Genomic DNA, 27894 nt, shown 5'->3' with positions numbered 1-27894 from the left:
CTCTTAACGGTTCCAGGACAGCAGCTACCTGGCCTCTTCCAGTCCTGCACCCCCTCCTCCAACACCCGGGCCCTCCCGTGCCGTCCATTCCTGGGTTTGCTGAGAGGAGCTTAAGCCCACACGTTTTCCCACTGGCAACCTTTTTATTAATAAATGATTTTAAAGACTTATGACACTAGTGCCTAAGCATCCACCAGCACGGCTCATCACTGTTTTAAAAGCCCAGTAAAAGCTGGAAAAAGATTTAAAAGGCACTGCCGACTCCATGTTCAACCCTTCTAACTGCTCTCAGTCACTACTGCACGCTCCCCGCCCCCTATCCCACCTTCAGTGGCTTCTCATAAAACTCATCCCAGCGTAGGCAGGCGGGGGTGAAAGCTCGCCTTCTGTGGATCTCTCTCCGAGATTCCAGGCACGCATAGCACCAAAAGCCCAGTGGCCCTTGCAGCAGCTATGGAACCTGTCTCTCTCCATCCCCAGCCTAGAGATTCCCACTGGCCACACTGGAGTGGGGCCCAGAGGCTGTTCGATGATGGCAGTCCCCTCAGGGGATACCCGGCCCAGCCAGGACGGGAGCCTCGGTTCCAACAGCCCTGTTCTTCCATACTCCTTCCCCTCCCTGCTGGGCAAAGCGATGAACGCCCTGGAGGAGACTTCCTGGCAGCCTCTTTCTCCAGAGACTGTCCCTTCCGCATGACAGCCCTGACTGCAAATTCTTCCAAGGTTCCTGTCCTAATGATGAGTAATACGTCTGCCAACCCAGAGCTTATAGTCCAAATGATCTCCGTTAAGACTCCAAGATAACTAAAGATACCGCTTATATCAAATATCACCAAAAAATAACTTTTCAAGGATTCTAAACAAAGAGAATCTCCCTGCTGGCTGCTTCCTGTTCTCCCCGCCAGCTCTCTGCCTTCCCCGCCTCCTCAACTACCTCCCCTACTCCTCAGCTTCCCCTCTGCCTCCTCCTCAGTGCCTCCTCCCTTTCAGCTCTCCTGCCCCTCTTTGCTGTCCCCGCTTTCCATCCTTCTCCCTTTCCCCCTTTCTCCCTTATTTTTATTTGTGGGACAGGGTGTTGCTCTGACCCCCAGGCTGGAGGGCAGTGGCACGATCATGGCTCACTGCAGCCTCAACCTCCTGGGCTCAAGCAATCCTCCTGCCTCAGCCTCCCAAGCAGCTAGGACAGAAGGAGCACATGCCACTATGCCCAGCCAGTTTTCCCTTCTCCTTTTTATTGTTTGTGGAGACAGGGTCTCGTTGTACTGCCCAGGCTGGTCTCAAATTCTTGACTGCCCTGACCATGTGGGTACAGAGCCCGCAGGAGACTATCAAAGGGCTGGGATGATGATGGGGAGGGTCACCAACTGCTCTTTGCTCGGGGGAGGGAGGGTTGAGGCTGGAGTCCTTGGTGGCGCTGACCAGGTCTGTGGACAGTCAAGTTGGGAGCCCTGGGGAAGGCCAAGTACCTCCGATCTGCTTTCTGGTAACCCAGGCCCCCTCAGTGATGTCTCTACTGTCAAAATGTCAAATGGGGATCTTGGCTCAAATCACTTTTCCTCCTGTACATTTCCCTTAAACTTGTATCATCTGCTACTCATTGGCTAACAAGGAGCAGAGCGGCCGGGTCCCCAGCCTGTCCCCTCCTCCAGGCTCTCCTGGCTCTTGTCTGCTGACTCGGCTGGATTTCTGTGGAGTCCATCTCTGATTCTTTCTGCTGCAGCCTCAGCCCAGTCTGCTCCACAGAGCCCAGACTTGGAGCTCCTTGTGCAACATGCCCCTCCTTCTTCACTAAGTGGCCACACAGACACAGACACACACATACACACACACACACACACACACACACACCACACCACACACACAGAGACACACACCACACACAGAGACACACACACACAGCACACACACAGACACACACACACACACACCACACAGAGAGACACACACACAGACACACACACACACACACCACACAGAGAGACACACACACACAGACACACACACACACACCACACACACACCACACACACAGAGACACACACCACACACACACCACACACACAGACACACACACACAGCACACACAGACACACACACACATACCACACACACACCACACACACAGAGACACACACACACACACACCACCACACAGAGACACACACAACACACACAGAGACACACACACACAGCACACACACAGACACACACACACACACACCACACAGAAGACACACACGCAGGCCCTGCACCATCATTCGGCCCTTCCTCAGTGTGGGTGACTCCCACCTGGGAACATGGTGTCCCTGAGCTGAGCAGCACACACGAGAGGCAGAAGCCAAGCTCTCAGAGGGAAGGAGAGAAACCACCACTGTGGTAACACGGCTTCTCGTCCTCTTTCCTCCTCTTCCCACCAGGAATCATCTTCCTGTCATTGCTGCCAGAGCCCAGGCGGTGCACCCTGATTAACCTGTCCCAATGTGCGCAGGGGTGGAGCTGACACCCGACCACGGCCTCCCCGACTTGCTCAGCCCTCACGTCCCCACTGGAAGGCTGGCATTCGTGGGGGGTGTTTCTCAGCACAGACAGCAAAGGGGACCACCCCTCGGTACTTCCCAGAAAGCACTAGGATAGTTTCTGAGCAACTGAACCAGAAGATGTGATGTCACTTGCCTGGGAAATGCAGGAAGTGCTGGAAGAGGGTATGTTGTGCCCACCCAACTCCCCGGGGCCTCACCAGACAGTGCCAAGAGACAGCTGGAGGCTGTGGCTGGTCGAGTCCAGCCAGACATGCCTGCTTCCAGGCTGTGCTGCAAGCTCTGCCAAGAGGTGGGGAGGACGGGCTGCTGCCACTCTGTTCCAGAGCCTAACGAGACATGCCACCGGGTGGTGGGGAGAGCTTGAGGCCGGAAGCAGGTGCCCTGACTCCTAGTCCAAAGCTGGGGCAAACCTCACTTCCATTTCCTTCTCTGGCTCCCCAGGTTCCCTCGGGCAACATGAGGCATCTGGTGCAGGCCTTGCACCCACAGAAGGCCCTAGCCTTGGACAGTGTTGACTACAGACTGCCCCACCAGCCACTCACCATTCGCTTCATCTCCTTGGACACCTGGTTACCACCCAGGTGGTTGTAGAAGGGGCGCTCGGCCCCCCAGGGCGGCGGGTTGTGCCCGATGGAGTTGGTTCTCTGGCGGTTCATCTTGGCGATCATGGCCTTCTCTTCTTTCTGAGAGACGAACATAGACATGTCAGCCTGCGGGCAGGGTCACCAAACAAGTCCAAGTGGGGAGTTCCTCTCCCTCCCCAGAATGTGGTACCTGGCCAGGTAAGGGGCTAAGGCAGCCACCCTCTCCTCTCTGCATAGCCCTGGAGCCCAGAGCTCTGCCCAGATCCTGGAACTCCCCACGCAGGCATCCTGGATCCCTCCAAACTCCCTAACGCCAGCCCTGGCTGGCCCAGGTGGGAGTTGCAAAAGATGAAGAGAGTTTGTCTTGTGAGAAAGCAAAGGGCTTGGGAACACCTGCCATTTGCAAGGAGTTCTTCCTGTAAGTTTGACCATAAGATTCTAGCCCCGGTGCCCTTCTCTCCTCTGGCTGGCCTAGGCTCCCAAAGGCCTGAGCTGATGCACCGGCTGCCTGCAGTGTGCTTCCTCCCCCTACTCTGCAGGGCAGGCGATCAGTGAAGGCTGAGCTCAGGTCTCCTAGGCAGCCAGGCCAGCTCATGCTCAAGCCTCCCAACTTGGTCTCTGGCAGGCTGTGGCATCACACTGGGCTTTGCTCATGGGCAAGCCAGGGCTCAGGGCAGGGTAGGGCTTCTAGCTACAGCCCCAAGGGTGGGAAGGGCCTGATCTGAAGTGGGTGCCAGAGGGAGAGGAGACCTGGGATAGCAACCTCTGCTCAACTTCTCCAAAATATGCTCTAGCAGAGAGGACACTGGGACACGCCCCAGTGCCCAGGAGGCCACTTCTAAAGAGGTTTGGGTCAGTGAAGTTATGAGATTCAAGAGCTGACAGGCATTGTATAAATACACAAACAGTCTCAGTCAGCTATCTACAGGCCAACATAGTCCCCAGGATCTCATCTGTCTGTCTATCTATCCATCCAAATGGGGGCAAGAGAGCTGGAGACCTGAGGCAACCCTTCCCTCAACTCCCTCCCTTGTCAGATAAGGTGTGGGGGTGGGCGGGACACAGCCTGCTTCAGCTGACCCTGCTGGTGGGGGTGTCTGTCACTGTCTCTGCCTCCACCTCATCTTTTTCAGACTGCTTGTCCAGCTAGAATAACGAAGAGCCAGAGAACTCAGGGTCTAGGGCAGGAAGCTGCAGGAGGCCTTGTGACCCAGGCACCGAGAGGGGAGATGTGGGATAAGGGCCCGGAACACCCAGCTCATTGGTAACTGTGGCCAAGGAACTGGCCAACCCTTACCAACGGGTCAAGGAAGCCATGAGGAGCTGTCCCCATAGTGCCCCGAATCCCCTGTCCCTCTTTCTGGCATCTGTGGAGGGTCTGACACAGCTCCTGTGAAGGGCCCTACAGCCAGGATCTGTCCCCCGGGGTGCTGCACAGTAGGATAAGGGGTCCCTCTGATATCCCTCTCAGCACGGGCACCCACCCTCAACAGCCCTGCCTGCCTCCCTTTAAAAATCGCCTTTGCTGTTGTCCAAGACTTTCTCTGAACTCTTCTCACAGCTTAATTTTGTCTTTTGTTTCGCTTCTTAGGAAGAGAAATGGGAAGCTTTTCTCTATCAAAGGGCACTGACTGACAGATAAATTCAACAGAAATATTCATAAGTAAAAGGCATTTTAGTTTAGGCAGAAATATAAAATGTTCTCTTCATTCGCTTTAAAAATTAAGAACATGGAACATGACACTACTAAAAATAGAACACTGAAGTCTGCTAATAATTTCGCTTTATATTTCAGCAAGTGTGGGCTGAGACAAAGGGGGAAGAAGAAAGAGACCAGAAAGGGAAAGGGGAAAACAGGTTCAAGAAACAAAGACACACAGGCACATGCGGAGATGGACCTGATACGTGGATCAGAGAGGGAGAGGCATGGACAAGTGTCCATCCAAGGAAAAGCGAATGAAAAGGATAGAGATGGAGATAAAACGTATCGTATCCACAGACTCCCTTGATGCTGACTTCCAGCCTGTGGACTTCTGATGTCTTGTTCCTGATTTGAGGCCTGTTGCATTTTTGCAACAGAAGCAATATGAAAAGATTCCCTCTTTACCATCCTTTTTTTGCAAGGCCTAACTGTTGGGGTCCTTTTTAAGATGCAGGAACCACAACTGCCTAAGAAATTGATGACTTTACTCAAGGAAAGAGAAAGAAGCAGCGGGCCATCAAAATGTTCCTTCCTGGAAGAAGGGAGCCCCTCAGCCCCCCGCCCCAAAGCCCACGAACCCGCTTCTGGGTGCAGCTCAGGATGAGGAAGGTCTCAATGCTGTGCTCCTTGAGGTAGGCGTTGCGCTCGCCCCCGCAGCCCGGCTCCACCTCGTAGTCCCCGTTCAGGTAGTTGAGTGTAGCCTTGGTGATGTGGATGCGTCTACAGCGGGGCATGGATCAGGGTGGAGAGGGCAGAAAATGCAAAGTAAGAATGTCCACTCCCACAAAAAACCAAACTGCAATTTGTGGATTCACCATGATTCAAACCCTAGGGCCCCACGCTCTGCGTAAGTCCTAACCCCAAGCTGGCATAGTACCCAGATTTACCATCAAGACAGCTCTCGTGCCCACTGCAACCACATCATCTCACACTGAACATCCTGGCACAGACTGTTACATTGGCCTGTCTAGGATAATATGGCCTCCTGTCTTACAAACTTTACAAACCTCTCACTTCTGCTCAGAAGCCAGCAATGGCTCCTGCTCGAGACAAAACGGAATCCAAATTCCCGAGCCTGGCACTCCTCCCTTCTGAACACAGGCGCTGTTTCTCCTAGCCAGCCCTAAAAGGCCATCTGCTCTTCTCCCATGCCTTGGAAATGTTGTTTCCCACACCTGTGCCTTGCCTCCCTGTGTTCCTTCTGCCTAGCAGTGGGCTCTCCTCACCCCACCTTCCTCACCCCTCCCAGTCCTGCCTCTTTTATGGTCTGGCCATCCCAGAAACTATCCTTGCTTCCTCCCTCCTCTGGAACTCTGCCTATCACACCTCACCAGCAACCATCATTAGGGTCAAGGCTCAGAGAAGGTTGATGTGATGCTCCCACAACTAGCCAATGGTGGCACAGGGGATTCAGCAAATAGACGAATTTCTACATTCACTGTGCTCACCCCAGCACCACCCCCTCCCGGGGCTTGCTACCATTCCTGCCCACCCCACCCCACTCTGCCTCTCCTCTGCAGGATGGCCACCCTGAGTGGGCTTGAGTGCCCCAAGCCGCTCACAGCCTTCACTCACCCTGCCTTGCCGCCAGCCTCCATGTGGTTGGCTAACGTGACATCGTTAGACCAGACGTCGAACTGCCACTTCCTGAGACCAAGGACACCGCAGTGTACTCGCCCGCTGTGAATTCCCACACGCATGTTCACGTTCACCCCCGTCACCTCCCGGACCAACCTGGGGATGGAGCAGGGGAAAGGCTGGGAGAAGGCTGGAGGTCAGGCACACAGGGTGGGGGTGAGGCTGCAGGTGCAGGGAAGGTGAAGGTGCAGGAGTCAAAGAGCTTTCTCTCTCCCATCCAGCCCTAGAGTCCAAGAATGTTCAGCCTGAAGGGGACTGGGGCGGGCGGCAGGTGCAGTGGCTGTCAGAGGGGCTTTTCCAGGCTTGGCCACAAGGTGGCGCAGTGCCACACTAAAACCAGAGCCCTGCCGCTTCCCCTCCAGGAGGGCACCTCTGGCCAACACTGCCCTGTCAATTAAATTGTGATTGGAAAAATGCAAATGCATGTTAGGCCGACTTGAATTAAACAGGGAAGTTACCACCACTCCAAACCCTATTTGTATAATGCTCTTGTGGGTAAGGCAGAAATGGCTTTTTGATTATCTGTTTATTGGATTTATCCACACTGCTGCTTCCAAGATGTTAGCAGGATGATGGCAAAAGGTGGTTACCCGGGTTTCAAGGGTATGCCCTGCTCAGGAGAGGAGGGGAGCCTAGGTAGGAGCAGGGGTTTAAGTGCTCCATGCCCGAGAGGAACACTTGGTCCCAGCCCCATGCACTACGTATCCACATCTGGGAGCCCCCAGTAGATAGGGCAGGCCCTGTGTGCAGTTATAACTCCTCATGCTGGGTGAGCAGTGGAGGCAGAGTGGGAAGGAAGCCATACATCTCCAAGTGCATGTCTGGGGCCCATGGGAACCTGCCCAGTGTCTGCAGAAGAGGCTGCAGGTGCCAGGAAGTGGGGTAATGGATGAACAGAGATTGTACTTCCTAGGGCCCTAAACCCTCCCTGACACCTGGGGCATCGGCACACTCAGCCAGCCATGGGACCAGTAGTCTGACTTGGCCCAGTGGGTGAGACCACCACTGAGACTCCCTGCCCCCACTCCATGCCATCAGCAAGAGGCTTATACCCACTGCAGGGGAGACTTAGGTCATCCATCATTTCTCTTGTCCTGAATCAACTTGGTAAATACCTCCACTGCCGCAGAATACCTTTCCGGAAATACTTTCCATCCACAATGCCTCTGGATACTTGCCTAGCTTGACAATAGCTCATTCTGTCTTTTTGGCTTAACTCCACAGCCACCTCCTTCATGCAGACTCTCTCAATCCCCTCAGTGGAATCAACTGTCCCCTCCTGGGCCCTCCTACGATAGTCTGCCCCCCTCACCTAGTGTCCACATGACGTGCCTCGTATCTGAGCACTGGGAGTCCTGGTCTCTCCCTGAAGGCTCTGTGCTTCTGGGGAGATGGACTATCTAGCAGGCATGCAGGGACACTGGACAGCCACTCCCACCCCTAACCTTGCCCTCTATGCCTTGTTCTCTGCCCCTGCCCAGGTGATTTCTAAAGCCCAAAGTCTCTGATTTGCTGCCTTGGCTGTCACATAAGATTGGACCACCCATGTTTTTAAATGACCAGGGCTCCTGCTGTGACCAGTGACAGCCATGAACTGGCCAAAGTGTCTTTTTGCTATGGCTCACAGGAATAGTGATGCTGTCTAAGCAGAACACCTGCATTTGAATCCGCCTGCCTAGCAGTAGCACCCTGGGGAGTTGTCCCGCCCCTGTGAGCCCAACCTTTCCCATCTGGGAAGAAGTGGAACTAGCAGTTCAACACCTGGCTGGGTGTTTGTAGGAAACAGGAGGCCCCGAAGCACAAGGCCCTCACACGGCACCGGGTCCTCGCACGGCCGCCAGCCTCTCCCCTACTCCTGGAGTCTGCAGAGCCCTCCCTTTCCATGCACTTCCTCTGGGAAAAGCTGCCTGGACTGCTGTAGCGAAAGGGAACCCTGGAGAAGGCAGAAAGTCTGCTGGCACACACCAACCATCATCAGTTTAGCTGGGCACCTCTGGGAGATGGTTCCACCCCGCTGTTTCCTGCCTCCATTCAGGCAGCTGGCAGGTCAGTCGGCTGCTCGGGCTGTGGACAGTCCCAGGGAGGTAGATGGCACCCAGGGGCAGGCACTTACGAGATGGCCTCGATCATGTCCATGCCCATCTCCACACAGCAGTGGGCGTGGTCAGCCCTCGCTTCAGGCAGCCCCGAGACGCAGTAATAACAATCCCCGAGGATCTTAATACGTAAACAGTGATTCTCCTGGAAAGCAAATTAATTTTACAAATTAAAAATAGTAGGAAAGAGAAGTGGGAGGGAAAGAAATGAGAGGCAAACAGATTCACCCCATGCCTGGAATAACTTGCCTTTTAGGGCAGTGAGCACAGGCCCACACCGGAACTCAGCATGGTCCCCGGACAGGCTTATCAGGAGCCGTGGGGAGGGAGGGATGGTGGGGAGGGAGGGATGCGTTGGGACGCCCTGAGAGGCATTCCAGCCTCCCAGGCTCAGGAGCTCACTTTTAAAGATCCACTCCAGAGCCCCAAGAGGAATTTGGCTGGTGGAACTGCGGCTCAGCCAGCAGGGTGGCCTTGTCAGCTTAAGGAAGGCCTCAAACCCCAGTACGAGGGTCTCTGGTCCCCTCCACGCCACAGCAGTCACTCTGATTCATGGCCTGAGATTCTATGAAAAGTTGTGTGATTGTGCTCCTTTTACAAAAAGACTGAAGCAGGCAGAAATGGGCTTTAACCAAAAGCTCACTCTCAACCTGTCTGAGATTTTTATCAAGAGTTTTGTTAAACTAGCAAGCACATGAGTGTCAAGAAATCAACAGAGCTGCTGCTGAGTGACAGGTGCCACGGGGCCACCTGAGGGCCACCCTCAATCCATGTCACATTGCGATGGAATATCACTAATCATCAATTATGAGCAGTCCAACTCTGGCTCCCAAAGGTAGTTGGGACACAGGGATTCAAGTGCTCGTGTGGCCTGGACTCATTTGAGACCCAAGTGCCAACCAGGTACTCATTCGCCTTCTTCAGTTCAGTGATAAACCCACAGGTGAGTATCTGCCTCACCATCGAAGCCCCCAGAGGCCCTGGCACTGGCCCCGATGGCACCAGCCTCTCAATAACCTGGCCTGGCATCATCCTTTGTGGGCAAAGGGGAATGTGTCCACCTGTCAGTGTCCATTCACGTTTAATCAGTCTCCAAAGGCCTAGAGCTGGGAAAGGATAAGGGAGGGGGGAACAGGGGCCTTAAGAATGAACATGTCGTTCACCACCCTCTGCCATGGAGTGTTACTTCCAATTTATACAAACATTGAATGCCTCTAGGGAAAGGCACACAGCTGCCTTCAGACCAGCTGGGGATTCAGACTCATTCTCTTATCAGTCTGGACAATCTCATCAGGAACGTGGCTTGATGGCACCTAATGTGCCCCAGACAAACAGCAATTCCCCTGGGGGTTTGGGCAGTGTGGCCGGCAGGCCTCACCACTCACTTCTACAGATAGAGGCGTGGAGGGCTCCCTGCGCTCAGCCTTGTGGTCAGCGACAGTGCTGAAAGCAGCTCCAGCTGAGTGTCCCCAGGACCCACGTGGGGCATGAGGACACAGCCACAGCCTGAGGAGGCCCCTCTGCCCATCACCAGCAGGCTCTGCCCATCACCAGCAGGCTCTGCCCAGCAGGGTAGAACCGGGCACAAGCCCATCCCTGGGGTTTAGCAGGTCCTCGACCACAGCAGCCACCCTCAACAGCCCAGGTGAGGCCACCCCCAGCAGCTCAGGGCAACTCACTGCGGCCAGCTTGTCGAAGCGGGCGAAGAGCTCGTTGAGGGTCATGACCAGTTCCTGTGCAGTGCACTGGGATGCCAGGCTGGTGAAGCCCTCGATGTCAGCAAACAGGATGCTGGGGAGACAGGTGGAGGAGGAAGACCCTGTATAGGCTGAATCTTTGTGTCTCCCAAATTCATACCTAATGTCTTTTTTTTTTTTTTCTGAGAGGAGGTGGTCTTGCTCTGTTGCCCAGGCTGGAGTGCAGAGGCTCACTGCAGCCTCAACTTCCTAGGCTCAAGGGATCCTTTCACCTCAGTCTCCCAAGCAGTTGGGACTGCAAGTGTGGGCCACCCCACCTGGCTAATTTGTTGGTTTGTTTTGGTAGAGACAGGGTCTCGCTGTGTTGCCCAAGCACATCTCAAACTCCTGGGCTCAAGCAATCCACCCAACCCAGCCTCCCAAAATGCTGGGAATACAGACATGAGCCACCTGCATTAAATCCTAATGCCCAATGTGACGGTATTAGGTGGGGCCTTTGAAAGACAATGAGGTCACAAGGGTGGAGCCCTCACAAATGGGATTAGTGCCTTTTAAGAAGAGACACGAGAGCTTGCTTCCTCGATTTCTGCTCGCCACCGCATGACAATATGAGAAGGTGGCCATCTGTGACCTGAAAGAGGGCCCTTGCCAGACCCCAATCATGCTGGCTCCCTGGTCTCGGACTTCCAGCCTCCAGAACTGTGAGAAATACATTGCTGTTGTCTGTAAGTCCCTGATCTTCGGTATTCTCTTAGAGCAGCCTGAACAGGCCAAGTCAGACCTCCATGAGGGAGGAGAGGCAGGGCTTGCGGCCAGGGCCCAGCCTGGGGCTCCTCGTCTCTAAGAGGGCTGCGGGCCAGCAAGAGTCCTGGGGGCTTCACATGGCTTCTGGGCAGAGGACAAAGAGGCTCTGGCATGGAGGGCCGAGGACACCGCCTCTCCCTGCTGCCACCCTCCTTCTGTGCTCTAACTGCACCCTCCCCTGGCCTAGGAGGAAGGCAGGAGAGGGGCATAAGGCCTAGGTATGTGCCTCAGAAGGGTGCCAACAGGGGGCCAGGGCCCAACTCCCAGCCATCTCTCAGACCTGCCCCTGTGTGGCCTCTGAGCACACCCTGAGGGCACCGGGCCTGCTCCTGGGAGGAGAAGGTTTTTATGCCTCTGTTCTGGAAGGTGTTTCATGCCAGAATGGTGGCCCTGCAAACTCTCACTTCCCAGTCCCACACAGAAGGGAATCCAGCCCCAAGCCGTCCATCCTGAGGGAGTCCTCTAGCCTCTACAAGGAACAGAGTAAAAGAAGCCCAGGGAGGAGAAAGGAAGACACGGCCCATCAGCATCCCTGGGAGCCCCAGTGCTCCTCAGTGCACCAGCTGGTGACAGATATTCCGCCCGTCCCTGTGGCTTGTGTCCCCTAAATTGAAAACATTTTCTTTTTCCTTTGAAATGGGAGGGAAGACCCCAGGACCAGAATCTGTAAGGGCCCCTAAAGTTATTTTTCTAAAAAGGGACACAAAAATCTAAAAACTGCCGTGTACTGAGGTGCTCCTGATAGCCAGGCACTAAGCCGAGGCTTCCGACATGTCATCTCACTGAGTCTGCGCTACAGCCCTGCAAGCAAGGGGTCAGTGTCCCCATTTCACAGATGGGGGCCAAGTCTCGGAGCAGCCAGAGATAGCGGAGTGGCAGGATTCTGCCCCCAAGGCCTGTGCTCCTCCCGAGGTACCTCGGGACTCCTGAGGCTCCAGAATCCACAGTCACAGTTTTAAAATTAATGATGTTGAACTAAACATATTTTATCCTTTTATTCCAAAAATGTGTACCATAAGCATGCCTTTTTAAATCAAATACTGGGCTCACGCCTGTAATCTCAGCACTTTGGGAGGCTGAAGCGGGTGGATCATTTGAGGTCAGGAGCTCGAGACCAGCCTGGTCAACATGGCAAAACCCCATCTCTACTAAAAATACAAAAATTAGCTGGGCATGGTGGCATGTACCTATAATCCCAGCTACTCGAGAGGATGAGGCAGGAGAATCACTTAAACTCGGAGACAGAGGTTTCAATGAACTGAGATAGCACCACTGCACTCCAGACTGGGTGACAGAGCGAGACTATCTCAAAATAATAATAATAAAATAAATACATAAATTAAATATTGACAAATGATAATTGCATATGTTTATGGGATGGGTGAAAAGTGATGTGATGTCACATATCCACAGTGTGGAATGACTGATCAGACTAATCAGCAAATCTGTCGCCTCACATACTGCTCACTTATCCCTCCTGTCTAACTGGAGCATGGTACCCTTTGCTAAGCCTGTCATTCTACTCCCAGGCTTTGACATCCAAGGTCCTGGAGACTTTGTGCCTCTCAGGACAAGTCAGTTCCTAGAGACAGTAAAGCACTTGCCTTACGGTGTGCCTTTCACACACAAACCAACCAACCCAGAGCCCACGGCTGACAACGATCCCCTGCGGTCACCGCCCCAGGGATAGGCGCAGGCGACTTGGGACAGCCCCTACACACCGAGCCAGCGCAATGACATTATTCAAACCAGCCAAGCAGCTGCCTCACTACCTTGCCCCGCCCTTCCTTCCCACACAAACCACAATAAAGGCCCCTGCTCTCTCAGCCTCCTGACTGCCCTGGGCCTCCCCCTGTGGCCCCTGCGTGCTGTGTCTCCTCGTGGGACGTGTGAGTGACAATCTTAATGGCAGTCCTCCCCCGATCTGTTGGCCTCACCATCATAACATCTACATTTTAAAACAGTCAGACACTATTTTAAGCTCACAGAAGGTATTACCTCATTCACACCTTACAACCACCCCGTCAGGAAACGAGGACACAGAAAAGCCACCTGCCCAACGTCACACAGGCGACCTGGCTCCACACTTCAGGAGACGAACCGATCGAGATGATGCCGTGGGCCCCACAGACATCTTAAATGCGTAAAGGCACAGTCCAACGCCCTGGCACTATAGATGGAACAGAGGGAGGTGGGAGGACCCGTGGGAGCTGCTGCTGTGGTCCCCGGCAGGTACAGGGCCCCCTTGAGAGAGGTCACTCTCAGCAGGTGCTTGCCAGCTCACACAAAGAGAATCAGACGGCCTGTGGAAACAGGCTGGGCCACCAGGGAGTGTATCCTGAGGCTTCGGCCAGGCTGTTCCACCTTCCCAGGAGAAGCACAGGAGGGCACCCCCTAGCCACTGCTATTTCCCCAAACCTGGCTCCTCTGGCCACTTCAGTCCTAGCCTGGATCAGCCAAGGCAACTGTAAGAGGAAGGTCAGAAAGAGTGGAAGAAATGGGAATAGGGACAAGAGATGGAACAAATGAATGGAAGAGAAGAAAAGGTGAGGAGGCGGAGCAGAGACGACAGGCCCTGTCCTGCTAGGCCACGGGACTCAGGACAGCAGAGAGCTGCTCCAGCATGCACAGCCGTGGAGGGGCTCAGAAAATGAAAGGGAGTTTGGATTCTCCATAAGCTCTGATGTCGGTGTCTGGGGTGGCTGGTGGGCCCACCACCCTGCCCAGAGGGAGGCTATACAGGCGTGTGCATGCCGGGGGTAGGGCACCTACACATCCCCATCCTGGCCCACTCTCTGCCTCCCTGCCTCCCAGGTGGCTGCCCCCTCCACCCAGGAAGAAGGAGGTCTTTCCCACAGTTTGTGAAAGCACCCATCCCATAGTTGTCCTGGAAATTCTTCATCTCTCAGGAAATCAAAACCAAGGAAAGCTGGGGTCCAGATCGGTTGCACACGAGTCAAGGCACATGTTCAGTGAGCGTCCCGTTAGCTAACACCAGTACTTCCAACACAAAGCCGGCAGGCAGCATGACCAGTGGCTGGTCCATCCCAGGCCTGAGGCTATGCAGCAAAGGCCTGGCTTTGGAGACGCCCCCAAGGGAGGAAGGAAAAGGTCCTCTAATCCACCAGAGGCAGGACTGCCACCGAGCAGGGTAACCCACAGCACCAGGCAGAGCAGAAGTGGGCTCCTCTGCACTTGGGCCTCCTGTGCCTGCCTGGCTGACCCAGCCACCACTCAGTTGGGCCAGGCCTCTGCCCATCCATATACTGAGATGGCCAGGCCTGTGGTCAACTCCTCTACAGATGACCCCACCAGACCTTGGCAAGCGCTTTCCTCCAGGGCAGCTCTTGTTACACTAGACCATGGTTCTGGGACTGGGCGTCCCGTAGAATCACCTGGGGAGCTTTTAGCTGGAGAGACTCCCTACTCCCAGCCCCAGATATTCTGACTTAATCAGTCTGGGGTGGGATCTGCTGTTGATTGTCTTTGTTCTGTTTTATTTTCAGCTTCCCTGGTAACTGTATGCTGCCAGGGTTGAGAACCACCAGGCTAGTTTAAAGGTGGCCTCAAGAAGGCTTCCACCACCCCATTTAAATTTACAACCCCTTCCATCTGCCTATCTCCCTTCTCCACCGTATTTTTCTCCACTGACTATACTGTGTAGTACTGTTGTTACTCTTATGCTCCAGTCTCCCCTCACTACAATGTAAACTCATTGACGGAGAGATTTTTATCTACTTGATTCACAGCTACATCCCAGCCCCTAGGAAACACACAGCTGAATGACTGCCTGGATGCGGCAGGCCATGCCTACCTTGGCCTCTGCTCTGTGCCCTGCCCAACACCCAGCACAATGCCCAGGCATAAAGGTGCCCCTATGAGTCTCCTAGGGCTGCTGTAACCAAGCACCTGCAACCAAGTGGCCGAAAACAACAGATTTTTTAGTGTCCTGTGGTTCTGGAAGCTGGAGGTCTGAGATCAAGGAATCAGTAGGGCCCTGCTCCCGCTGAAATGCAGCAGAATCTCTCCTTGTGTCTTCCTAGCTTCTGGAGGCGGCCATCACTCCTTGGCATTCCTGGGCCGGTGGCCCCATCGCTTCAGTCTCTGCCTCGGTCCTTGCCAGGACTTCTCCCTGTTTGTCTGTGATTTCACAAGGCAGTCTCCTTTTCTCACAAGTTCACCATTCCTATTGATTAGGGCCCATCCCACGCCAGTGTGGCCTCATCTTTACTTGATTTCATCTCAAAGATCCTGCTTCCAAATAAAGTCACATTCACAGGTACCAGGGAACACATACCTTTTAGGGGGAAAAATTCAACCCACAACAGTGCCTCATACTTATGTGGTGAAAGGGGGTACACCGTCTTGGTTCCAAAGCAAGTAAGAGGCATAACTAGTAACTCCAAATTGTGAGCTCTTCCTTCTGCCCCACAAAGCCTCTTGGAGTCTCAAGCACGTCACCTGAGACAGGAGTCCATGAAGTCCAGGGCCTGGCCCCCAGTAGACGCTCCAGTAATATACATGGATCCAGTGACTGAATGGGTACCAGGGACATGGGGACATGGGTGGCCTCTGGTTGTGTGCCAGGAGACACGAGAAACAACACTGGTGTGTGAGGAGCCCCAGGTGGCTTTGAAAAGCTGTACCTCCCTGCAGCCTCCTGGGAATCTACTCTTCCTGGCCAGCTGCTGAAGAAACAGGGAGGGGCAGGTCACTGCCCTCCAGGGACAAGTCATTCAGAGTAAGGCTTCAATGCCAGGTGGGCAGAAGCCCATGAAAGGTTGCTGCTGAGCCCCCGACTCTGAAGCCCCCAAAGCCTCCCCACACATTTATATAAACCCTGCCACCCCCACATTCCCCCACCTCCTGTCAGAGGTAAAGTCACATTTCTCTGCAGCTTTGGGGGAGGATTCTGCTTAGTGACTGTTACTTCTGCAGACTCCTCGGTTTTACAAGGTTTACCTTACAGCAGACTGTCTGTTCTGCTGGCCAGGATTTCCTGGTCTGCCCCAGGTAACTCTGAAGGCCATTTCTCAACTCAGCATTGGCCCAGACCTGCATGAAGGTGCTAATTCACTGATTAGCTCCTATGTGAGAGCTTCTCTTGGCAACAGGATCAGGTCCTCATGGTGGGCACACAGAACGGGGGTAGGGCCACCCTGGCAGTGCACGCTTCCCTAATTGCCTGCCATCCATCACTCACAGTTGCCTGTATTCTATTCCAGGGACAAGAGCGGGAGGCAGAGTCCCAATTACCACAATAGGCCCTTCAGCCCTCCAGAGCAGCTTCTGCTCAGCTTTCCCCATGTGCACTTTTGGTGAAGCGCATTTCCTCGTGGTTGTTTGCCCTTGCTGCAGACAGGCCCATGACGTTAGGAAGCTGTCAGAGCCTGACCCTGCTCCTGTGTACATCCTACATCACCTCTGGACACCCAGGTGACGAGTTCTCCTAGCAGTCTAAGGGAGCCTGTGGTGCTGCTCACTGGCTCCTCTGATCTCCTGCAGCCCCTGGCATCACTAGAGCTTGAGGACCACACTGAGAACCATGATGGGCGGTGGGGAAAAGGGAGGGAGTATGGCAAGGTCTCAGCCCAACTCCCAGGAAGCTGCGACCAGCAGGTGCTGGGAAAGTGCCCGGAAGGCCCCAGTGTGGGCCGGGGAGGCTAAAGTGCTCACACCTCTGGATGGGCCAGTGGTCTCTTTTTGATCAAAAGTGCCATCCCCTGCAGCTTGCCCCCTCCATTTGCGCCTTATTATCCAACCTGGAGAATCCTTTGGACTCATGTCCCTAGTAAGGTACAGGAGGAGCAAGGAGTCACTCGTGTCCTTTAGGGGAGTTAGCACGATCAGGTGTGGTCTTATTAACACTGGGCTGAGATCAGACACCAGAGGACTCTTCTCCAAGGAGTGGCACAAAAAAAGATGGGAGAGGGGCATGTGAACTGGCAGCAGCCACAGGGCCACCCAGGGCATAGGCTGGGAAAGAAAGGGGGAAAGGCTTATGAGAGCCTGCTGAACACTGAGTATCTGCACAAACTCCACCAGCAGGGAGCACCTGCCCTGGGACAACCGCACTCTCTCCACTCTCGCAGGGACAGCAGGACACCTTCCTTCAGCAAGTGGAAACCAAGACAAGGGGCTTGACCGTCAGAACTGGGTCCAGGGGGTCCTAGGTTGAGGACGTCCTGGGATCAACGAGGGCCTCCTGCAGACCCCCTCCCTCCCACCCAAACCCTACCCCTACTGTACATATGATGGAACATCCCACAGCACCTAAAGACATTCCATTCAGAAAGTCTGGAAAGATTTAGGGAAATGCTCCCTGAAGGAAACCTGCGCAACATCTAGCAGTAGAAGAAACTGCACCAACATCTAGCAGTAGTGAGTGACCTTGGGTGGCGAGTGTACGAGTGCTTTGATTTTCTTCTCCATACTGCTCTTATTTTCCAATTTTTCTGAAAGTACATATATTCTTCAATAATAAAAATGTTTATTTTTTGCTAGGCATGGTGACGCATGCCTGTAATTCCAGCACTTTGGGAGGTCAAGGTGGGAGGAACACTTGAGGCCAGGAGTCAGAGACCAGTCTAGGCAACATAGTGAGACCCTGTCTCTGCAAAAAAGTTTAAAATATCAGACAGGTATGGTGGCGGGTGCCTGGAGTCCCAGCTACTAAAGGGCTGAGGTGGGAGAACTGTATGAGCCCAGGAGGTCTAGGCTGCAGTGAGCCATGATCACACCACTGCACTCCAGCCTGGGTGACAAAGTGAGACTCTGTCTCAAAAAAAAGTAAAACAAAAAATAAAAGTGTTTATTTTCTGAAAGGTAAAAAACAAATCACATTCTTCTTTTAGGGCCTGATTCTAACCCTTCCATCTTCAAGATGCCTTCCCTGACTTACCCCAGCCCAGAATAATGCTTCTTATGTCTAAATTTTTATTAGAATCGTAATCATAAATCACAGCTGATTCTAGCTGTTTCAAAGACATGGCCAGACAAATTCAACTGGTCAGCGCCTCTTTGCTCTGTCTTCTCTCCCTTCTTACCTCCCACAGGGCCCCTCATTTTGAGTGCAGAGAGCTAAAATAATAAGTCCTTGCTGGCTGCTGGCTCCAGTTCCCACCAATCCCCATTCTGCATTTAAGGTAAACTGAGGTCTTTTGTCAGGACCCAATCCCAGGCAAGGATGTGGAGGAATTTGAGCCCTTGTGCACTGCTGGGAGGAAGGTTAAATGGTGTAGCCCCTCTGGAAAACAGTATGGCAGTTCTTCCAAAAGCTAAAGATAGAATCGCCATATGATCCAACAATGCATTCTAGATATATACCCTTCAAAGTTGAAAGCACAGGCCAGGTGCGGTGGCTCATGTCTGCAATCCCAGCACTTTGGGAGCTGAGGTGGGCAGATCACCTGAGGTCAGGAGTTCGAGATCAGCCTGGCCAAAACGGTAAAACCCTGTTTCTACTAAAAACACAAAAATTAGCTAGGCATGGTGGTGTGTGCCTGGGGGCAGGAGAATTGCCTGAACCCAGGAGGCAGAGGTTGCAGTGAGCCGAGATCATGCTGCTGCACTCCAGACTGGGTGACAGAGTAAGACTCCATCTTAAAAAAAAAAAAAAAAAAAAAAAGGAAAGCACAGATATGAAAAAAAAAAAAAATGTGTACACCCATGTTCCTAGAAGCACTATTCACAATAGCCAAAAGGTAGAAGCAACTCAGTGTCCATCAACGGACACTTTGTATGGATCAACAAAATATGGTATATTCTTCATACAATGGAGTATCATTCAGGCCTTAAAAAGGAAGACAATCTGGACACATGCTGTAACATGGATGAACCTTGAAGACATCATGCTAAGTGAAATAAGCCAGTCACAAAAAGTACAAATACTGCATGACTCCATTTACATGAGCTACCTATGTCAAAATCATAGAGACAAAGTAGAATGGTGGTTTCCAGGGGCTTGGTGGAGGGAGGATGGGGAGTTATCATTTAACACAGTTTCAGTTTGGGAAAATAAAAAGCATTCCAGAGATGGATGGTGGTGATGATGGTTGCACAACAATGTGAATGTACTTAATGCCACTGAACTGTACATTTAAAAATGGCTAAGATGGTGAGTTTTATGCTATGTATTTTTATAACTAAAATAACCCATTATTATTATTATTTTTTAAAGACCCAACCTGAGTGGCCCCACCAACAGGGTGCACTGGGCTGTCAAGCTGCTGCTCCCATAGCACTTCACTCCCTCGCTGCAAGGGCTGGATATTCCTTAAGGCGCAGAGACAGTGTCTTTTTCATAGCGGCAGGCTGGATATAGTAGCAGCTCAGTAAATGTTTGTGGAGTGAATAAAGTAACATAAAGACCACTTACATCTCTAACTGGTATGGGAGTAGAGTTCAGAATACTTACAAAAAAAAAAAAAAAAAAAAAAAAAAAAAGGAGAGACAGGGTCTCGCTCTGTTGCCCAGGCTGGAATGTGGCAGCAAGATCTTGGCTCACTGTAACATCAAACTCCCAGGCTCCAGCGATCACCTTGCCTCAGCTTCCCTGTATTCTGGGCCTGGGATTACAAGCATGAACCATTGTGCCCAGCCCAGAACACTCTTCTTCATGTCAGGTTTAAGACGGGACTGCAGGGTGTTCATGACCCTCCTCCTGTGGTCTGTCAGCTGAGGGTATAAGTGGAGATAAAGATTTTCGACCCTCTGCCTACGGGGTGCACAATCCACCCACAGGTATCTGAGTATCTCGGACACTGTCGCGTGGTCATTATAATTCAGAACCATGCTGCAGCGGAGCCAGACACCAGGGCAACCTGGGGAATGCAGCCAAGTCCTTGAAGGAGACAGCAGAGGAGATAATAACCTTAAAAGTGGGAGGTGTTGGGGAAAGACTCGGAAGAGAGGGGATCTCTCCCCAAGACCCTGCCACACCCCTGATAGGTGGGAAGGCGAGGTTGCCACCTCACTGCCACACCAGGCTTGGCAGCCTCTCTGCCGGGACCCCAGCTGCAGACTCACAGGACACTTGGGCGCCTGATCCAAGTCAGTGAACTAAGATCCCCCACCGCCATGCTCCATCCTGAACCCAGGAGTCCTGCAGGGAATGTTTCTTAGGCAGAGGACCGCACTGCCAAGAAGAGGTGGCCTCTCCCTTCACACAAATAAGAGTCTGGGATGATCTCTCACTCACCTACCACCTATTACCTTTAAAACCTTAGGGCTCCAGCTCTGGCACAGACCAGTCAGGTGCAGGGTCATCCACACTGAGAAGGAGCCTGTGTGAAAGCGGAGTGTCCTTCAGAGCCCTCTCGGGCCTGGCTGGGGCATTCTCTGGCCCCTGAAACCTTTGGGGGTGTTGAGTTACCTGACCTTGACTCTCACCTGGTTGTCCGCCCTGCCTCAAGGGCAATCAGTCTGCAGCCTCCTGGGCTGTATGGGGCTGGGGGCCTTCCATGCCCTGTCTCACCTCACCTCCCAGCAGCCCTGCAAGGAGCCCTGGGCTAGCTAGCTGGGCCCCCTCTTATGGACACTGCTCCTCTGTGCCTTTTATCACAATTGTAACAGAACCATAGATCAGTACATTGTCTAACATTAATACCCTGTGAATTTCGTGTCTCCTGGTCTCTATACCCTGGCACTAGAAAGACTGTGATAAACTCAACTGACTAATTATTCATTGTTTAGTGTCTTTTTTAACACGATGTCAGCGATGACACGTACTTTAATCTGCGTCTCGCTGCCTGCCTCTAGCTGTGTCCTGCAGTGAGAGAGAGGCCAAACATTAGCTGAATGGATGAGTGAATGGCCACGACTATCCCCATCCCATGTTATAGGTGAGGAAACCGAGGCTCCGATTAGGTGCCTTGCCCAAGTTCACACAGCTAACAGGCAGCAGAGCTGGGTGTAGGCCCGTCTGCTCAACACAGGTGCTCATCTTGTTCCCTCTGCTGACTCCTGGGCAAGGGTTAGCTGGCGATGCTGAGGTTCTGTCTGCATCTGCCTTTGCTGTGACCCACGCGGTATGGCGCCTTCTCCGGCTAAGAAGGCTGAGGCTCACTGATCTCTCCCCTGCCTAGGCAGAGCTCCAGGAGCTGTCTCTCCCTCCAGAACAGCCTCTGCTGGCATGTCCCCAAGGCCCTTGTCCCTCCCAGGTGTGGGAAGGGCCCAGCTCCCACCCCCAGCCCTGGCACTGTCAGCCGCAGCAAATGCAGGTATCTGGGGTCGGGTAGGACAGGCAGGAGGGCTTGCGAGCCACCGGTGGACATCCCAGCGTGGGCCCTGGCTCCGCCATCAGAAGGGCTGAAACATTTCCATTTGTCACCACACGTCAGACGGGGGAGGCATCTAAGTGTCTCCAGGGGTCCCCTGGCCTCTGGCCCACCTCTGCCCATGGCCAGTGGTGGCTCAGCACCAAAGCATCCTACAGGCTCCTCGGTCAGTCCCTGGCTGCACCCCCAGGAGGTGTGTGCAGCACAATTATTCTCCTCGGGGCAGGGGAGAATGAGGCCATGGAGAGTGGGGGCCCTCGCCTGTCACCCGGGGGCCCCTGCCTATCACCCTCCCTACCCAAGACAAACTCTTCTCCCCAAACACCCATCAGTCTCTTCCTCTTCCTTAGATCCAGGCTCAGCCTGTCATGCTGTAGAGTTGATTTATTTTTCCTGTGGCCTTGCTCTCAGTGGGGCTAGAGAACAGCATGTCATCACCCTCTCTAAATATTACAACTCTGCAGAGAATTGATGAATGTGACTCATCACCCTCCATTCTCCAACTAGAGAATCCCCAGGCCTTTCTTTGTTGATATGAGTGTGATCATATCATAAAAATAACAGTAACAATAATAATGGCAGCTCACAATTACTGAACACTTGTTATGTGCCAGATACTGTGCTAAGCACTTTCCCCACGTTATTCCATTGACTCTTTGCAACCCTATTAAGTAGGGGCTCTTCCTATCCTATTACGAAGATGAAGAAACTGAGGTTGAGAGTGGCTCCATTCCTGTAACTTGTCCTGGTCACATGGCCAGGAAACAGCAGAGTAGGGGCCATGCGCAGAACTGCTTAACTCCAGAACCGAGGACTAACCACCGTGCCCCAGCAGCTCTCCATGAGCCCAGCCCCAAGGGATGCTTTTAAACTATGATGTCACCCCCCATCTCCTACTTAACCACCAACCCAAGCCAAAAGTTCAACCCCAAAACAGAGATCAGAGCAAGCACTGTTTGTACCAAGGGCTACAATCCGTGCTGCTGACAGAACAGGGAAAGAGGACCCAGAGGGATATTTGCATATGACTGCTTGCAGTTGGCCTCTGATGTGGACCAGCCACCTCTGTCCCTGGCGATGTCGGAGTCAGAATCGTCTCTGTCCCCATGAAAAGCACAGCATCTTGGTTTTTCTCTCCTTTCATCTCTTTCCTGATTACTGTCATTGATCCTGGCACATCCCAGACAGAAATACTCCCACTGTGGCAGGGGTCTGATGTGTAGGCCACTCTGATTAGGGCAGTGTTCTTTTATCAACCCAAAGTCACAGCCTCCATGGGAAGGGGACAGAGGGAGGTATCACCCCAAGGGTAGTCACTGTAGAAGAGGCCTGAGTCAGCCCCTCTGACCAAACAACCTTGCTGGAGGGCTGTGGGCCCAAGAGCCAGCACTGTGGAGTGGGGAGTAGGAAGATGCCTGCGGTGGAGGAAGAGATGGTGAGAGAGGGCACGCAACTGGGCCGAGGCACAGGAGTGGCTGGGGAGCCGTCTGTGTTGGTCAAGGCGGGCTGGGAACCTGCACTGGAAGTGCCAGACTGCTTTGGAGCAGTGAATTTTCTGGATTTCCTTTGTGTTCCACTGAATGCGTGAAACCCACGAAAAGCTATGTGGAGCTGAGAGCAATCAAGAAAAGCACCTGCATCCACGCTGTGCCAGGGACAATGCCTGGGCCAGTGAGGTGGTGAAGACAGGACCCGGAGAGAAACTTCCAGAAGGGGGAGCTCAGTGGCTTGGCTAGTATGTGTTGGGAACACTTGGCAGGCTACCCCTTCCTACTTTAAACTTGAGCCCATGGGATCTGATCTCATAGGGAAGTCTGTTTCCTCACATGTCCTAAGGGGGAGACCTCTGGATTTTAGGAGCTGCCATCAGACAGAAAAGGCCCCTGGTGGCTCCTCAGTCACAGAGTGAGACAGACAGGAAGCCAAACCTCCCTCCTGCCTCTCCTCTGAGTCTCCCGTTAGCCCGAGGGGTCCCCAAGCCTCCTTCCCACAGAATCCTCAGACACACTCCTTTCTCCTGGGAATACAAAAACCTCTGTCTGGTAGTCAGGTTGGGTAAAAACTAGTATCAGAAAACATCCTGGGGGTTTTTCTCCCACTTAACCAACTACGAGATCTTGGACAAGGTACTCCATCTCTGTGCCTCAGTTTTCTCTCCTGTAAAATGGAGATAATCTCAGTAGAGCCCTCTTCTTTGTTGTGGGGATTAAGTGAGTAGAGGAGCACACTTAGGGTGGTGGTTGGCTCAGGTACGCTCTGTGCAGGCGTGAGTTCTCCCTGCTAGAGATCATCGGCCATGGGAGGGTAGAAGTGGGCAGAGAAGGAGCAGGGAAACAGCACATCTGCACTGCCTAAAAGGCTCAAGCCCAGGGGTCTAGCCTTGGACTCCACTTCCCACTCTGCACCCAGCTCAGTTGCAACACCCTCAGGTCCCTCCCAGATGTGGAGATTCAGCCAGGGGCAGCCTTCTTCCTGGGAGACCAAGGTGCCTGCTGCCTATACTACTCCTACCTGACAGAGGAGCATGGTGGGCTGGGAGGCCCCCAGAACTGGGGGCCAATGTGTTATGCAGGTGCATGTCTCTCCCAGAGGCTTAGAGTCTCAGTTTTGGGAGACAGACAGAGGACACGCAGGCAGAATCCACAGTCTCGGATCCCAGGGCACAACTGGGAACTGGGCAGTCCTGCTCATTCTGCATTAAAAAAACAGTGCTTCCCTCACCCCTGCTGCCATCAGCCTCACCTTTAGAGTGTGTGTTTGTCTATGTGTGTGTGTGTGTGTATGTGTGTTTGTGTGTGTGTGTGTGTGTCTGTGTGTGTGTGAGAGAGAGAGCAAGAGAGAGAGAGAATTTGCACTATACCACTTAATTGCCTTCTTGAAAACTCGGCCCAAGCCTCCAAAGAGTCCTCTTGTCACCAACCTTAGAGGACTCATGAGTCCTAGGAAAACTTGCCTGAGGAGAAAGAACTCTTTGGAAGGCAAACATAGTAACTTTTCTGGGCATACGGGAGGATTATTGGGCTCTCCAGGAAGCCACGCTGGATGAAGGCCACTGTATCGCTTCGTGTCCCCGTGGAACTCATAAGCAGATTTTGCACTCTATTAATCTACATCTGCTTGCACATCCCTGCTGTCAGCGGCTTCTGTCTAGGGAGGCGGTAAACACACAGGGAAAGGAGCATGGGCTCTGGAGCCGCCACTTGGGTGCAGCCTGCCTATACCACTGCTGGCTGGGGGCCCTTGGGCCCTTGAGTCTTCTAATCTAGAATGCATTCCCTACCTTTTTCTTTCTCCATGACTGGCTTTTTAGAGTACACGATGTAGACGGTCCTATGTTTTGGATTTGTTTAGTTGTTAGTTGTTTCCTCATGATGGCTTTTTTTCTTTAAACTTTTTATTACAGAAAATTTCAAATAGAGTACATATGAAGTAAATAGCATACATGACCGATCTACCGACTGGGCATGCTGATAAAGGTTAGCTGGCTTGCAGTGTTATCAGGAGGACTGGTAACAAGGTGGGCAGAGCCTGGTCCAGTGCCTGGCACGCACTGGCTGAGGAGGCATGGAAGCTGCCAGATGGTGAAGCTATGATGATGGTGGCGACATTCGAGCCCCAGTCTACGCTTTCCATCTCTCTTGGTTGGCTAGGAGCTCCCCCGCAAAGCAGGTGGACTTGCTTCCTCCTTTCTCCTCCTCCTGTTTCTATCCTCTTCCTGCACAGCCTCACTGTCCCTCTCTCACCACCTCCCAAAAAAGTTACATGGGACACCATGATAATTCACACCTGGAGGGGTGGGGCTGGCATGCTCTAGACAACACACTCTCCAGAGTCACCAAGCCACCCTGTTGGGCTGTGCCCACTTGAAAGGAGGGACGTGGGATGTCTCCGTTGGGGTCCAGTTCTCCCTCCCTTCCCTCCTCCTCCCCCAGCCTCGCCCCTACCTCACGTTGTCATGTTTCTGGATGTAAATCTTATGGAACATCATATCCTCCTGCTTGGCGTTGATGTCTGCTTTCATCTCCATGGCAACATGACGGGGAAGGACAGACAGCAGGAGCCGCTCCTGCGGAGGGAAGCAGATGCTTTCATCACCGCGCCTTCCACCTGCCTGGCAAGTGTTCACTCCTCCACATCTGTGCCCCTGCCTGCTGCACCCTGGAAACCTTTCAGGCTCTCCTGAGACTCTTGGGCTAACACTGTGTGTGTGTGTGTATGCGTATGAGTATGCACATGTGTATGTGTGCATGTGCGTGTCTGTGCACGCGTATACATGTATGTGTGTGTGCCTGTGCACGTGTGTGTGTGTATGTGTGTGTGTGATCATTCCACCATGGGAGGGCAGAGGTGGGCACAGAAGGAGCCGAGAAACAGCATATCTGCACTGCCTAAAGGGCTCAAGCCTAGAAGTCCAGCCTCAGACTTTACTTCCCACTCCGAGCTCAGCTCAGCTGCACCCACCTCGCAATCCCGGTGTGTGCGTGCAATCCACCTGTCGCCTCCCCGGGACACTACCTGATCCTTCCGCCTCGCTTGCCACATTTCTCAGAGAAAAGCACTTCTGGTGAATCTGTGAGTACTGAGCATCTCGGGTTAGAATCCTGGATGTCACCTGAGACTCTGCGCGACCTTGGGTATATTACTGAGCTTCTTTGAGCCACAGGTTGCTCATCCATAAAATGGGGATGCAGTTGTTGAGAGCATTAATGAGATCTACTCCATCAGCTACCAAATATTTATTGAGCACCTACCATGTGCCAGGCACTATTCTGGGGACCAAGAGAGTTAACAGCGAGAGTGAGGCAGGTAAGTGTCCTCCTTCACAAAGCTTCTGGTGTCGGCGGGTCTGGGGCACTACTATGCGGACACTAAGCAAGGACACCTGATTTCCACTGGAGTAGTAAGAGAGGGCTTCCTGGAGACTGGAAGGATGGGGTGGGGAGGAGGTGCTCCAGTTCCACCTGGGGGACAGTGGCCCAGGAGAGAGAGAAAGCAAGCTGACTTTGAGAAACAACGTCACAACCAGCCGAGAGAAGCAGGTGAAGGAGCAGCCACATCACAGAGGCACAGAAGTCAGCCTGCATGGAGTCTGAACTTTGCCCTTTTTCCGAGCTCCTCTCCCGGGCCTGACCTGCTCCAAGATGCCCAGCTGCCTCTGTGCCAGGTTCCCTGCCAGGCTGGTGTACATCATTCGCTCATCTCCAGCTTTTCACTTTGGCTGCCTCGAGCCCTCCTCATTCTCCTGCCCTTCACTCCGCACCAGACACTGGAGTCAGCCTCCCACGTGGCCCTGAGACTCTTCTGCTTCCATGTCATTTCTGCTTCCTCTCCCTCCACCTGGGCACAAACATGGCGTGTCCCACCTCTGTCCTCGCCCCATTCACACCTGCACTCTGGGAGTAAGTCCATGGCCAAAGCTCCCACTGTAGAGGTGGTTCTATCATCCGCTTCCCACATCCCTACTTCCCATCCAGGGCTCGCCAGCCTCCAGCTGCCCACCTGGATGTTATGCCACCACCACCCTGACATCACACCCAAACCACACTCACTTTCCCACATTGTCATTCCCCAATCACTTTTCTTTCAATTTCCCTGCCTTTGCCTGGGACAGCCCCATTCTGCTACACAGTGTTAAGACCCTGACCACATAAGTAAGTGGCTTTTGCTTTTCGGATCTTTCCCTCTGAAATTCATTCCACTCCCCTCAGCCTCAGGCCCTGTCCAGCCCTTTCCTGCTGATCTGGAAACAGCTCTTGCACTTGTCCTTTCTGTCCCGCGCCTTCCTCCGCTGTCCATACGCAGTTCTCACCTGGCTGTCAGATTCTGGTTGCAACACCCTGGACAGCTGGCCTTCCTCTGACTTCCCTGACACCAATCTCTCTGAAACACCACCTGTGCCTAACACCTCCACAGGTTTCCTAGTTCCACCAGCCACATCAAATATGGCTTCTCCCAGACCCACTAAACTCACTGTTATTTTCTACTGCAAACCAATGCCCATGTCCCCCTACCCCCTTGCTATGCCTCACACTGGCCTGGCCTGCTCCCACCACCCCCATCCTGGCTGCTGCTCCTCCTTGCTGAAGCACCTCTTCCACCCCAACCTCATCAGCCTCTCGCAGCCCAGGCCACCTTCAGGGCCAGACTGGATGGGGCAGCCTCCAGATCACCTTCCTTGTCTCCAGGCTTGCCGCCTCTGGTCCATCCTCCCCACTGCAGGCAAGCAACTTCCTTTCCTGAAACACACCAGACCACATCATCTTCTAAGCCTCCTGATGCTTCTGAGATCAGCCCACGCCCTGGCCTCAAGGTTTCCATGACCTGACTCCTCCCTGCCCTTCCAGCAGCCCTGAAATGAAATGCACACTCCACTCCAGATACAGCAGAACACAGAGCCCCCCACCCCGCCCCACCCCACTTCCTGGGGTCTTTCTTGCTGTTGAGCACAAATTCCTCAGCTGGCATCACCCTCCTCCTTCACTGCTTCTCACCCTCCTTCAAGGTCTCCCCTTTCCCAGGAGGAGGTGTGACTCTGGCTGCTGGCATCCCCTCCCCA

At 53.3% G+C, this 27894-nt stretch overlaps 1 protein-coding gene across 4 annotated transcripts in view; it reads right to left on the bottom strand.

The window, feature by feature from the left end:
• The window catches only part of ADCY5 (adenylate cyclase 5), a 160561-nt gene that overhangs the window by 36351 nt on the left and 96316 nt on the right, over positions 1-27894 (bottom strand). For all 4 annotated transcript variants that reach the window (XM_003941664.4, XM_074404232.1, XM_074404233.1 and 1 more), the window contains exons 3-8: positions 25283-25404; positions 10240-10351; positions 8578-8705; positions 6402-6560; positions 5405-5546; positions 3083-3223 (exon numbers count right to left, since the gene is read on the bottom strand). In XM_003941664.4, the coding sequence (XP_003941713.3) occupies positions 3083-3223; positions 5405-5546; positions 6402-6560; positions 8578-8705; positions 10240-10351; positions 25283-25404 (804 nt within the window). The remainder of the gene's footprint in view (positions 1-3082; positions 3224-5404; positions 5547-6401; positions 6561-8577; positions 8706-10239; positions 10352-25282; positions 25405-27894) is intronic.

This window comes from Saimiri boliviensis, chromosome 8, assembly GCF_048565385.1.
Source record: "Saimiri boliviensis isolate mSaiBol1 chromosome 8, mSaiBol1.pri, whole genome shotgun sequence".
Taxonomy (NCBI): Eukaryota; Metazoa; Chordata; class Mammalia; order Primates; family Cebidae; genus Saimiri; species Saimiri boliviensis.
The sequence above is the reverse complement of the archived record's forward strand: the minus strand, read 5'-3'. Positions and strand labels throughout refer to the sequence as shown.